Source organism: Populus trichocarpa, chromosome 1 (genome assembly GCF_000002775.5).
Source record: "Populus trichocarpa isolate Nisqually-1 chromosome 1, P.trichocarpa_v4.1, whole genome shotgun sequence".
NCBI classification, from domain to species: Eukaryota; Viridiplantae; Streptophyta; class Magnoliopsida; order Malpighiales; family Salicaceae; genus Populus; species Populus trichocarpa.
The window spans coordinates 405,632-417,955 of NC_037285.2; the positions used below are offsets into that span (position 1 = coordinate 405,632).

The 12,324-nt window shown below is 35.3% G+C and overlaps 3 protein-coding genes across 6 annotated transcripts; all 3 read right to left on the bottom strand.

The window, feature by feature from the left end:
• Positions 1-385: 385 nt before the first annotated feature.
• LOC112323275 (HVA22-like protein f) lies at positions 386-5,039 on the bottom strand. 4 transcript variants are annotated; one of them, XM_024600415.2, is made up of 7 exons: positions 2,249-2,392; positions 2,113-2,157; positions 1,646-1,714; positions 1,343-1,369; positions 1,066-1,188; positions 702-948; positions 386-593 (listed from the first exon to the last, which is right to left on the bottom strand). In XM_024600415.2, the coding sequence occupies exons 2-7, from the start codon at positions 2,121-2,123 to the stop codon at positions 564-566; spliced, it is 507 nt and encodes a 168-aa protein (XP_024456183.2). In that variant the 5' UTR covers positions 2,124-2,157; positions 2,249-2,392; the 3' UTR covers positions 386-563. The 4 variants fall into 4 exon arrangements, with proteins under 4 accessions (XP_024456183.2, XP_052311000.1, XP_052310999.1 ...); XM_052455040.1 differs by lacking the exons at positions 2,113-2,157; positions 2,249-2,392 and adding an exon at positions 5,021-5,039; XM_052455039.1 differs by having other exon boundaries at positions 2,113-2,259.
• Positions 2,646-5,078, bottom strand: LOC7457704 (G-type lectin S-receptor-like serine/threonine-protein kinase SD3-1). The gene has a single exon (XM_024587151.2). The coding sequence runs from the start codon at positions 5,076-5,078 to the stop codon at positions 2,646-2,648; it is 2,433 nt and encodes an 810-aa protein (XP_024442919.2).
• Positions 5,079-8,545: 3,467 nt separating this feature from the next.
• Positions 8,546-12,097, bottom strand: LOC7457705 (IQ domain-containing protein IQM2). Its single transcript, XM_002299076.4, has 8 exons — positions 11,843-12,097; positions 10,756-11,270; positions 10,472-10,652; positions 10,281-10,369; positions 10,102-10,189; positions 9,789-10,019; positions 9,575-9,676; positions 8,546-9,465 (listed from the first exon to the last, which is right to left on the bottom strand). The coding sequence occupies exons 2-8, from the start codon at positions 11,232-11,234 to the stop codon at positions 8,845-8,847; spliced, it is 1,791 nt and encodes a 596-aa protein (XP_002299112.2). The 5' UTR covers positions 11,235-11,270; positions 11,843-12,097; the 3' UTR covers positions 8,546-8,844.
• Positions 12,098-12,324: the final 227 nt, after the last annotated feature.

The window sequence follows — 12,324 nt, forward strand, 5'->3', positions numbered from 1 at the left end:
TTATCTCAATTTTTTTTGTTTTATTTTAAAACATTAATCAAAAGCTACTTTGTAATTTTAAAACCATCACTGTACTTTTAGTATTTGTAATTTAAAAACTATGTCCAAACTCAATTTTCGTGTACTCAATTAAATTCTCTTCCATATATATATATATATATATATATATATATATATATATATATATATATATATATTAAAAAAAATCTTCTTCCAATCGAATTTTAGATCATCCTCAAAATAATAATGTAAAAAACAAACGTAAAATAATAAGGTGAGAGGTAGGTTTTAACTTTATGGGTTAATTGACTGATAAGCTCAAGCAAGGCACAATTCAAAGCTTAAAGCCAATCTTGCATGGATGAGAAGCATGTTCTCCTTCAGATGCACGCTAAAATTCCACTCCTTCGTTTTTCACTTTATTGCATGAAGTTTACACACATTATATGCCTATCTAGTACATGCATATTTCATTTCCTGTGTCACCTCCTACTGACAATCTTGAATTTGACATGAATGCTGTGATGAACTGGTAGAGGAAGTGGTTGATAATTTTGATCCTCTCAATAGCTCTTCTTTACTTCTCTTTCAGCCTGAAAATCAACTCAAACAGAATTAATTAATCAAATCACCATATATAGCATGCATATAGAGTTACCGCATTGTTTTATCCATGCATGGGAATTGGTTTAATTGCTTACAGCTTTGATAGCTTTTTCAACAGCACTCCATCCATTTTTATCGGCATATTGGTTCACTGCAATCCTTGCATCAAGGCTCAGCATCTGGAGAACCTTCTTTCTTTCTTCTGGGTAATCCCCATTCACTGTGCCACCAAACTTCACATACTTCCTCACAAAGTTCATATAGATATATGAAGCCCCACTGAAAACGGGCAGTACCAGCCACATACAAAACAACAACTTCATGTATGGCCAGAAGGGTAGCCTGCAATATCATACACATTTCCTTCTCAAAATTAGAGAAGGCAAATAAATATCCAGGGTGAATTATATATATATAAATACACACACACACGTGTGTATTTTATAATCTTAACATTACCAAACTAGGATTCTCCAAAATGATAACTCGAAAATGGAAATGAAAGAGTATATTATCCAATAGGTTAGCCACTGTTGGTCATCAAGAGATGAAGGGCTTTCGATGGCTCGCAATGATGCATACCTGTTCATTCAAGCCATGATCATTCATACAAAACTCAAGTTAGTTATCACATCTTATTGGCTTTTCTTTAGTTTCTTCTTCATCATTTTTCTTTGGTCAGAGTAATTTTAAACACTTCTAAGATAAATAATAGGGGGTATCTTTCACTACTCACAGTGGAAAAACAAGCATGATTCCGGGCCTGGTTAAACACAAGAAAATTGTTGTTAGAGTAGTCATCAATATATAAATGAATAAAAACTCTTTGAGGTTTAGCCTCGATGACAAGTTTGTTTCCACATGTTATTTTAAGAGAAACAAGAAGAAAAAATAATTGACTGTTAAGAGACTTAATCTCAATGTCAAAAGGCTGGCCTGAAGATACTCGGAATGGTTAAGACTGAATAGAAAATATCTTATTAGAAATGATGATTGGACATGCCTACTAATAATGAAATTCAGAAGAAAAAATATGTACCCGACAAATGCATCCAAACGCTTTGCAACTACACCAAGAACACCCATGTTGAAATGCTTAATCTCTGTCCTGCAGTCAAATATTGATCGTCAATATGATATGATTGTGGGAAGTGTGAGACACTCTTGATAGTATTTAATAGTGTGTGTTGCCATTGAATCAAAGTAAAGAATTTATGAAGGGTTAAGCTAATGGTTTTTCATTCCTCTGGCAGCAAGAAAAGTATACAAAGAGAAAGAAGAAAAAGAAACGAGGGAAAAGGATAAAGTTGGATATTCCAGCTGCCTTTGGCTTGCAAACCCCACCAGTAGTCCACAAAGGTAGATATACCTTACTTCCCTTTCAATGCTTTTAAAGGAAGAATTTATTGGAAAAAAACAAAAACAAAAAGAGAATAGGTGCTTTCTCCTATGATTTCAAAGGAATCATAAGACACTGAAAAGAACATCGGGAGCATAAGTTGATACCTTTGAGCCATGCCCGAATCACACAAACATCCAGCCCACAACTCCCTGTGAAATGACCAGATCTTATGCATCAGTCATGGCTCTCTGAGCATGCTTCTTATGCTATTGGATTATTCCAAAGACATTGAAGACACACCTTGAGAGTAATAGGCTGGATGTGTTACCAAAAAAAAAGCAGCACAGGAGAGCCGAGGCAGCCCAGGCAGTTAACCAAGACAAACATATAAACCAACAAAAACTGATGAATAGTAAAGAGCTGGATTGTAAAAACTAAATCAAGACTAAAGCTGTACAAAGAAATAAGAAACATGCTAAGCTGGAAAAGGCCTGGTACTGCATATAATAATTATCACAAGCAAAACCAGGGAAAGAAAAAAAAAAAAACTAGTCTCTTGACTTACATTGACGATAGAAAATCGATACATTTCAAGGGTCCAATTTACAAAAACTTTGGACCTCCAGATGCAACCACACTCTTTAACTAAACCTACAAATGTGAAGCGCATTTTTCCTAATCAAACTTAGGATCTCTTCTAGGAGGAGTCTACTTCAACCTCAGTTAAAACTCTCCCTTCCATCTGGTCCGGTCTAAAAGCAAAACCTAATGGAGGCCTATCTACAGAAAGTGTACCTTCTAATACCTTAACCACTTCGCCAATGGAAGGTCGTAAAAAGGGCTGATTTTGCATACACCACAAAGCTATCCTCACTACTCTTTCTACTTCTTCAGAGATTATGCTATCCTCTGAGTTCGGTTCTTCATTCGTCTTCTCAACCAAATGGTTCAGATTTTCACTCAGTATATCCCTCTTGCAAGTGACAATTTGCAGCAGCATCTCCCCAAACATGTAGATATCTCTTTCTGAAGGAGACACTGAGGAGGATGCTGCCTCCTCCTCGAACAAGCTTCCAAGTCCAAAATCAGTCAATTTAGGAATGAAATTTTCATCGAGCAGGACATTCTCGAGCTTCAAGTTCCCATGAGCTACACATATCTGACATTCTGAGTGCAAATAAGCAAGGGCCCGAGCAACTCCAAGCGCAATGTCAAGTCTCTGCTGCCATGTCCCTTCATTGTGGTCAGGTTCCATGTTGAGCAGCCATTTATCCAGAGAACCATTCTGGACAAACTCATACATTAAAAACCTGTTGTTGGCCTCAAAACAGAAACCCATTAATAGCACAAGGTTCCGATGGTGCATTCTTCCTAATGTAGAGACTGCAACTCGGAAATCCTTCTCATTTGCTGTCACATCATTCAGAGCCTTCACAATAACAGTTGTTTTGTTTGGTAATGCACCTTTATAAACAGAGGGGCCAAGTTTATTTGCAAGGTCAGATGTTATCTCTTTTATCTCTTCGAAGGTTAATCTGATAAGACTATTGTAATGAGCATTCATTTGAGCATCCTTGCCAAAGGGAGTTCTTACGTGAGCTTTAATTTTCCGTTTGCGGTACATAAACCAAAACACAAACATCTCAATGGCCAGAAAACCTGATGCTGTTACCAAAACTATCAAAGCAATAGCTGCAGTGAAGTTCTTGCCGTCACCTCCTCTGGTTGTGGGAATTGGCTTCGCAGTAACATGAGGATTAGCTCCTCGAGCAGAAACAGCCTGAGGGACCAGACACACTTTTAAGAATGAAGTAGCAGAAACAGAAGGATTCCCGTACCCACTAATGAAACTGGTTCGCTTGATTGTGCAAATACCCGTACCATCATTTTTTGAAGTTGCTGCAATGCAGGTCGTGTCATTAGAGCAGTATTCTTTACAAGCTTTCTCGCTCAGCATGATATCAACATCCTGGGGAGGATAAAGACCATACAAAAATGTCTGTCTCATAACCATCATGCTTGTATTCATCTTGCAGTTCCCCAAATCCACCATCTTCTTGCACCCGGAACTACCTGAATCCACTGTGGATAGGCCAGTTCCCCAATTTACCGAATCCTGGTAAAGACAATCACAGACAGCTCCAGAGGAATTAAGCCCGCATAAACTATAAAGACCACATGAACCAAATACATCACATTGGTTTTCAACTGCTTGCCACCCAACCTTCCATTCATGGAGCACATGGTTCCATGAGTAGATTCTCAAATTCCCATCAGAATCCATCTTAAGACGCCTCAATGTCGGAGAAGGTTCATCAAAATCCTTGCTTGATATGGACCACACGGTTTTATTACTGGTATCAATAAGCCCCAAAAGACCATTACCATCGAGTATTGCTTCCTTAACACTCCCAAGAAGGTTCACATGATTACTCCAATAGGTCACATTATTCTCCCAAACAAGAGCAAGCTCTCCGGAGTGCCGAATCACAAAACTGTAGTAACTAGATGTTGATTTTTTGGAAGGGGCTCTTAGGGTTTGAGGAAAATGCAAAGACTGACCAGGAAGGAGAGTGCTAGTTGGGCTATTAAAACTTTGCCAAAGCACATTATCTTCAATACCCACAAGAACTAAGTTCCCATTATTCAAAAGACTGGCCTTTCTAATACCTAAACTAGAAGTATCACTACTCCAAACAATCACACCACTAGGGTTATCTAACAAAATTAGCCTCCCGTCCATGGAAAGCCTAATCGTGGAGTTCATAGAGACCCTAAGACCACCACCAACACTCCATACAGGAACATTTACAGCTTCATTATCTCCTAAATTATACCTAATTCCCACAACAAAGCTATCAACTTCATCTTCTTTTGAACAACTCTCTAAGAACCCAAATGCAAAGACCCCATTTTGAGACACCCAAGTTCTACTTCTATCAAACCCTGAAATCTCAAAACCAAGAGGCACTGATACCATAGCAACCTCAATACAAAAGCAACAAAAAACAGAGCCCAAAAACACAAACACAGCTAAAGCTAAGCTAAGCCTTTCAAACTTTCTAGTCTTACCTTGAAAATGCTCGATGAATTTCTCATAATTCACCCCTTTATTCCTAGTCACACACATTTCAGCAGCCAAAAGAAAAAAAACCTCAATTTTTCAAGAGTAGCAGCAGACAAGGAGCCCCGAGTAGTCGTCCTAGTGTGTGTTACAACAGTGGATGAGGCATGTGTCAAATTCCTGAGGTGGGTTTTCGGAGTCTTGACACTAGGACAAAATGGGGTTTTGGGTTTTTTCCTTTCTTTTTTAGCTTTTTAGCTTTTGAAGAGTGACTCAAGTTTGAATCTTTGGAAACTGTATACAAAATATTCAGATGCAGCTTTTTGTGGAGTTCAAGATTCTGTTGTTTTTTTAGTGGTTTTGTTCCACTAACTGCAAGTTTATATTTTTATTTTTTTGTTACTTTTTCTAAAAGGGTTTTGTCTTGTTTTGTTTCAGCTTTTGTAACAACAAGTAGAAGGACAATTTGTCACATAATTATAGGCTGCTGTCACTTCAAATATGAAATATCCTCTTCCCCACGAGGCCAAATTGAGGCCAATTTTGACATTCTTTTTCACTGAAGAGGGTAAAATTAAAAGTGCAATCCAATTTTTGGTTGTGGCAAAATCCCTATCAAGTGTTGCATTTGATAACCAAATGTTCGAAAATTGTAAACACAATTCAAAAGTTGTTACCTTTACAGGAAGGAAAAAGGCAAAAAATTAATAGAACTTCAACCTCATGGGAAAACTATTGGAGGTATGCATTGGATTATAATATTGGAATTACTCCTTTGCTTTTTACTGAAAAATCAGTTGAGTTTTCTTATTTATTTATTAACGTGAGTGTTCAGACCAGCTTGTACGCACCTCGATTAATCTTACGGGCCCTAAAGTTAACCACCATGTAAACCTCCAATAACCCTGAGGTTTGTGGGACTCGAACTGGTGATCTCTAAAGAGCAAATCTAAAGTCTGACCAATTGAGTTACATCCCTCAAGATTAAAATCAGTTGAGTTTTGCATTGAGAAGTAAGGGATCTATACATAAAATCAATTTATTATTCTTTATTTATTCAAAGATAATAATATTATTTTTTTATAATAGTAATCTTAAAAGTTAAGATCAAAACCTTTAATTCAGGGGACTTGTAGTAATTGTATTTTACAATGAACAATTTAATTATTCCATTATCTTTAACATTAAAAAAATTTAGCCTTGACTTCAGGGGATTTGTTGTAATTTTATAATGGTTTTTTTTGTTATTATTATATTTCTAAGGATATTTTTGTTTTTGTACAAATAATAAAAAAGAAAAAGAAAAAGTTATTGACGCGAGTCTCGCACATGTCGACCGCTTCATAGCCTTCGGTCGACGCGTGAGGCTGACTAGGGTAGTTGTAATAGTACTTATGCCGTATAATTTGATTCGTCTTGGTATCCTCTTCCTCTCTTGGTAGCTCGTGTATGATGGTTCGATCTGGTTTTGCATCAATCTGCTTTTCTTTCTTTCTTTCTTTCTTTTCCTTCCCTTTCCTTTTTAGATTGTGTGTTGGTCATGCAAAAAATTATATCAGCCCTTTAATTTATTTTATCTTTTGATTCGGTCCCTTTTCTTTTAATTGTAATTGTTTTAATTACATTGATTATTTCTAATTGGATTTTATTTTTGATTTCATCACTAGTCATTTAATTGTTTTTATTTTTTTTATCAAATTTGGTTTTTATTCTTTTAATTGTTATTTTTTTTGTTTTCAATCATTTTTTTGATTGATTCTTTTTTCAATTCCTTCTCCAAGCATTTATTTTTATTTAATTTTTATATTAAATTTGGTCTTAATTCTTTTAATTGCTATTTTTTTAATTGATTTTTTTTCAATTACATCCCTAAACATTTAATTTTATTTAACTTTCCCTAAACATTTAATTTCAGTTAATTTTTATATTGAATTTAATCCTAATTTTTTAATTACTATTTGTTTTTGTTTTTTTTATTTTGATTTGATTTTTTTTTCAATTTCATCCCTCAATATTTGTTTGCTTAAGAATCTTGCTTCTTTGTTTTTTTTTTTTGGCTTTAATGATGTCACCCCGATCTCATGACCCGGGGTATAGATCTGAAAGATTAGCCCGAGTCGACTTCAGTTTTTTTTAAAGCATCTTTTTTCAAATATTTTTGTAGCCGGTATTTTTTTTGCTTTTCTATTTATGGGGTAATTCTAATTTCATGTGTTTGATTTGTTGACCCAAGTTGGTTGTTAGATTTGTTATATATATCCATTATATCGGTAGATGTTCATTTCTTACATTTTAAATTCAATCAAAGTTACTTGAAAATTTTCAACCCCAATTGGCTTGATGACTTGAGTTTTAAATTTTCTTTGAGTTCTTTAAAACACTAGTGTCATATGATTTTTTTTGTGTTCGGGATTGTCCACCCACAACGTAGTGATTAACCTAAGTTTTGAAGATTCACTTGGTTTTTTACCCTTTTTTAAGAGGGGTTATGCTCCATTGTTTTTTACTAATTTTAAAAATAACCAAGGTTATATCAAATTTTTAAATTCTTTGTTTTTGTTAAATTTATACCTTTTTTAAAGAGAGTTTGATTTTAAATCAAATTAAATTAGTTGCCCTATTTTTTTTATAAATATACCGTCCAACATGCCACCATCTTCATATTTGTTCTTAACATTTTTTTTTAACTTTAGAAAAAAAAAAAGTTCATTTACATTGCTGGGGTCATATTATTTTTTTCCTAACTAAAAAATGTTAAGATGTTAAGAAGTCTAAGATTTGATGCATCCTGAACAAAAACACTTTATAAATATTAAAATTAAAACATATTGGATGATATATTAAGATAACGACATATTTAATTGATATGATTTAGGCATTGGATTCTAACTTTGTTATATTTTAAACATGATTGCGATATATAATTTCATCTTCCATGATTTTTTAAAAATTTATTTTGTGGAAAAAAAAAGCTTTGGGACAAAGAAAAACATTTACATTAGACGATTTTGGCTTTGGATATCAAGCTTATCTACATTTTATTTTTACTGTATAATTTTATTTTTATTTTTCATGATTTCATCATTGTGAGTGCTTGCCTGTAATGGGCTTCTCAATTTACAATTATGAAGGACTAACGAACTTCCTTTATTTTAATCGTGACTGACATGACACGGTCCCTCCAAAGAGTACGATTTTAAAAAAAAATATGCACTCTTATTTTTCTAATAAAAAAAATTACGACATGTAACAAACCGCAAGTGAATGATTTATTTAGTTAGATACGTGCGTGCATGGTATTTTTAATTTATTATTTGGTTTTTTTTCTAAAAAAAAAAAATTAAAAACATGGTTATTTTCTTCTCTTTTTTTTTTGCTAGAAAAAAAGAGATTATTCCCCGATGCAGAGCGCATGTTATATGACTATTATGTTTCTATACTAACACTAACCAATGAATGGCCAAAATAAATGACTTGTTTTCTGTTTTTTATAAGCCAGAAAGATAATGTTATAATTTGATCGCTCATGGTGGTGATGGAAAGAATGAATGGATATTTTCTTTTGTATTAAAGGGTTTCACAACCCTAAAAGAGTTTACAATTTTTGTTCGAACTTGTACAAGATTATACCTATAAAAGGAAAGAAGAAACAGTATAAATGATTTCAACAGGAAAAGAAATGAAAAAGAATAAGAAAGATTTCATGTATCATCTTTTCTATTCACAGAAAAGAAAAATCAACTAGGAACTACTTCTACCGAAGCCAATGATTCCCTTTCCCAGGAGGCAATGAGTGTGCTTTAGAAACGGGAAGCCTTCTTTGCCATAATTTTTATCCTGCTGACACTGGTATGCCTGTAGGTGGTCTCAATTCCCCGCTAAAATTAGTCGGTGTGGATGCCTTGCGAGCAAGTAAACCAGTGCTTCTTGGAGACAAGTTCACTTGCTCCAAAGCCCGGAACTGGAGTTCTGAAGGGTAGTCCCTGACACAGCTAATCCGAGGTCCAGCTCCTGTTGTCCATTTGCAAGACACCTGACTCCCCAATTGATATGATGTAATTCCTTTCTTAGAGTTAATCCTTTCCATGATTGCTTCATCGGGAATCTTTTCCGCGTCATTCCCTTCTAGTTCTTCATCAAACATGTTATGATTTGGCTCCGAGGAATGCTGTTCTGTACTTTTCAGTCCCTCAACCAATTCACACCTTTCTGGCACTTTGAGAATAGTCAATTTTCTACCAAAGTTGATGAGCTGCCTTGGCTTCTGTTGTTCCAACACAGAAGATGTCTTTTCATCGACAGAATAGGTATTTTCTGGAGTCAAGTCTTGAACTTCCTTAGTTTCTAAATCATTCACTGCATGACTCAAGTCCTCATCTGATGAGTTGTTTCTAAGATGTTTGCAGCTTCTTTGTTTGTAAAGGACTTCATCTTCCCCGTCCGTGGAACATGTCTGCAATATCAGGGAAATAAAAGGCTCAGCAAATGACCTTCTAGTTCTTATCACTACAACAATAATTTATATCATAACAAAAGAATAAAAATGCTGTAGTTTTTTTTACCTTCACATCTGTGAGATCGACATTGTTTTCTCTGAGGAATGATAGGAAGTCCTTAAAATTTTCTTCTGTAGGCCGATAATGACCACTGTGAGGCCAAACCGCCTGTCAAAAATAGAAAGAAGCCATTGTTAACAGATATGTTGCATGTCAGAAGACCATTAACGCAAACAGGAGATTTGCATCAATGCAATGAAAGGATATGTTATAGTTATACCTTAAGAACTCCACCGTCAACAACTAATCTACCAGCAGCAGTTGCAACTCCTCCAGCCAAGAAGCTAGAATGCTGAAACTTGCCTTTCATCTTCTTGCCGACATACAAGGTCTTAGATGTGCTGAGAACAAAAATCCACTTAGCATCTTCTGTGGAGTGGAGAAGCTCCCCTGACTCCTTGTAGACGAGTTTCCCATCCTTGACAACAACTTCATAGGCCTTTCTTTCCATCTGTAAAGTTAAATGTTTATCAGTAAAAGCATTTGGGTTATTAAATAAAGGGCTGAGCACAAAAGTGTTGATGAAAGCTCACCGGACCGAGATACTTGATGCACTGTTGTTGAAGTTTTGAACGAGGGCATTTGTCAAGATTCACTTCCTTGCCTTCTCCTATATCTAACCTGCAGTTGCATATGCAAGTTTAAATTCGAATCCATGGTGTCCAGTATCAAAATTTTAAATACCCAAGTAAAATTGATCAAAGAATCTTACCAGTAAAAAAAGGGTTCTCTGCTTTTAGATTGAAGCCATTTAAGGTAATAGAAATGAAGATTATGCCCATATCGATGCCGTGGATCAATCTGTTTTAAACAAGATATAATAAAGATTAAGAATCAGTAAGAGTGGTCGAAGAGCAATGATTAACTAATATCATTTCCATAGAAATCCTTTATTTGACTTACCGCTTCAAGCCAGTGTTGTAAAGAAAGTTTTTGTGCTTTGTCATTCTTTGATAAACCTTTTCCGACCTTTGCGGCCCTTGTTCTTGCTCTTGACCATCGAGAAATGGCAGATTCATGTTTCTCAATGTCAAAGAATGAAATAGAACTCTGCTTGAGCTCTGCAAAATCTAAGAGTTTCCACCTGAGATTATAACAACTAATTTTGTTAGAACAAGGTTGTACATCCTTACATTTTTTGTAAAAAAAAGACCAGGATTAGTAAGTACTCATCAATAGATACATACCAGCTCTGCTCAACAAGAACTGCACAATCTGCAAGCTTTCTCCTGGTTCGGAAGCTTTTATACACCTTCTGCAATTTTACAGCAGCCTCGTGTTTGGGGCTTTTGGGATTAAAAATTGCCGACTTTCGAATCATCTCTAAACTGTCATCTGACATTAGGGGCTGGTTATCCATCTCTTTGCTGTTTATACTAACTGACTTTGTGGAGGCATCTTTTTCTTTGTCCAGTGGAGAAGCTCTAATAGACATCATTCTTTCCAATTCCCCCCCTTTAAAACTAACTGATCTTTCCACTACCATCTTCCCAGAACCTAAAGATTTCGATATTGCAGGCTCATAATCTTGATCACCAAAACTAATCATCCGTACTGGAGTTTTGGCTTCATCATCTCCAAAGCTAATAGACTTTACAATAACAGATTCCAAGCCAGTATCCACATCACTGTACTTGGAAAATGGGCAGGAAGAGGATATCCCCATTCAAGAAGGGTCCAGTAATCTGTATTATCTTAATTCCTGTTCAAACAAAAGCAATACACAGAAGCTTAAACCAAATGCAGAAATCTCAGAACACTCATGTTCTCTTCTTAGCATTGTCTAACAAGGTAAATGATAGAAATACCAGGAGTCCAATACCACGTCACAATAAGAACAAGCTAGAGGCTACAGATTATAGAAACAGGGCAGGGTTTTAACTATGAAGAAGAATTTAACATAGCAGAAAACAACTCCATGGATCTGCAAAACCCTTTAACCAAAAAAAGAAAACATTTTGCAAACCCAAAATAAATTCTTGAATCAAACCCAAAATTCTAAACAAGCACACGGTCACATTACCATGATAGCCACGTAACCATGATAGCCAAAAATGATCTACAAAAACAATTTTCAAGAAAAGGTCTTAAAAAGATAACAACAATCACATTACCATGATCGCCACCATGTAATCAAGACCCAAAAATGGCCAAGACCACAACTTTAGAACGCTGTCATCAAGAATGAAAAAGGACCAAAAATTTACCATTGCAGCAAATCAACAGCAATGAAAATAAAAAAAGAATCCCAAGAAAATCAGAAGGGAGTGTTACCTTGAATTGTGGATAAACCAAATATGGGAAAGAAAATCCGGGTAAAAAGGGGTCAGCTTATTTGAATTTTGATGATATTTCTCACTTGTTCTTGAGAAAGAGGGAAAAAGAGGGGAGAGAGATCTGAAGCTTTCAAAGGTGAAAACAACAAACACAGAGAGAATAAAAGTTATGCTGTGATGGAGGAATGTATATATAGGCATGAGGCAGCAGACATGGAAAGTGAGAGTCTTTTAAGACATAGATAGATACATTTAAGAGAGAGAGAGAGAGTGGCAGTCAGTCAGTCTTCCGTTTCCGACCACGTGGTGGACTGCTTATGTTAGAACACTGGAGGTTTCGTTCAAGATTTCCCTTTAGGTGGGACAAAGAATAGATAGGTTCTCTTTTTTGTTTTCTACATAAGGATTAAGATAGATAATCTCGTGTTGCAAGTCTTAGGCAATTTATTAAAGGAAATTTTATATTTTAGTTAATGCTAA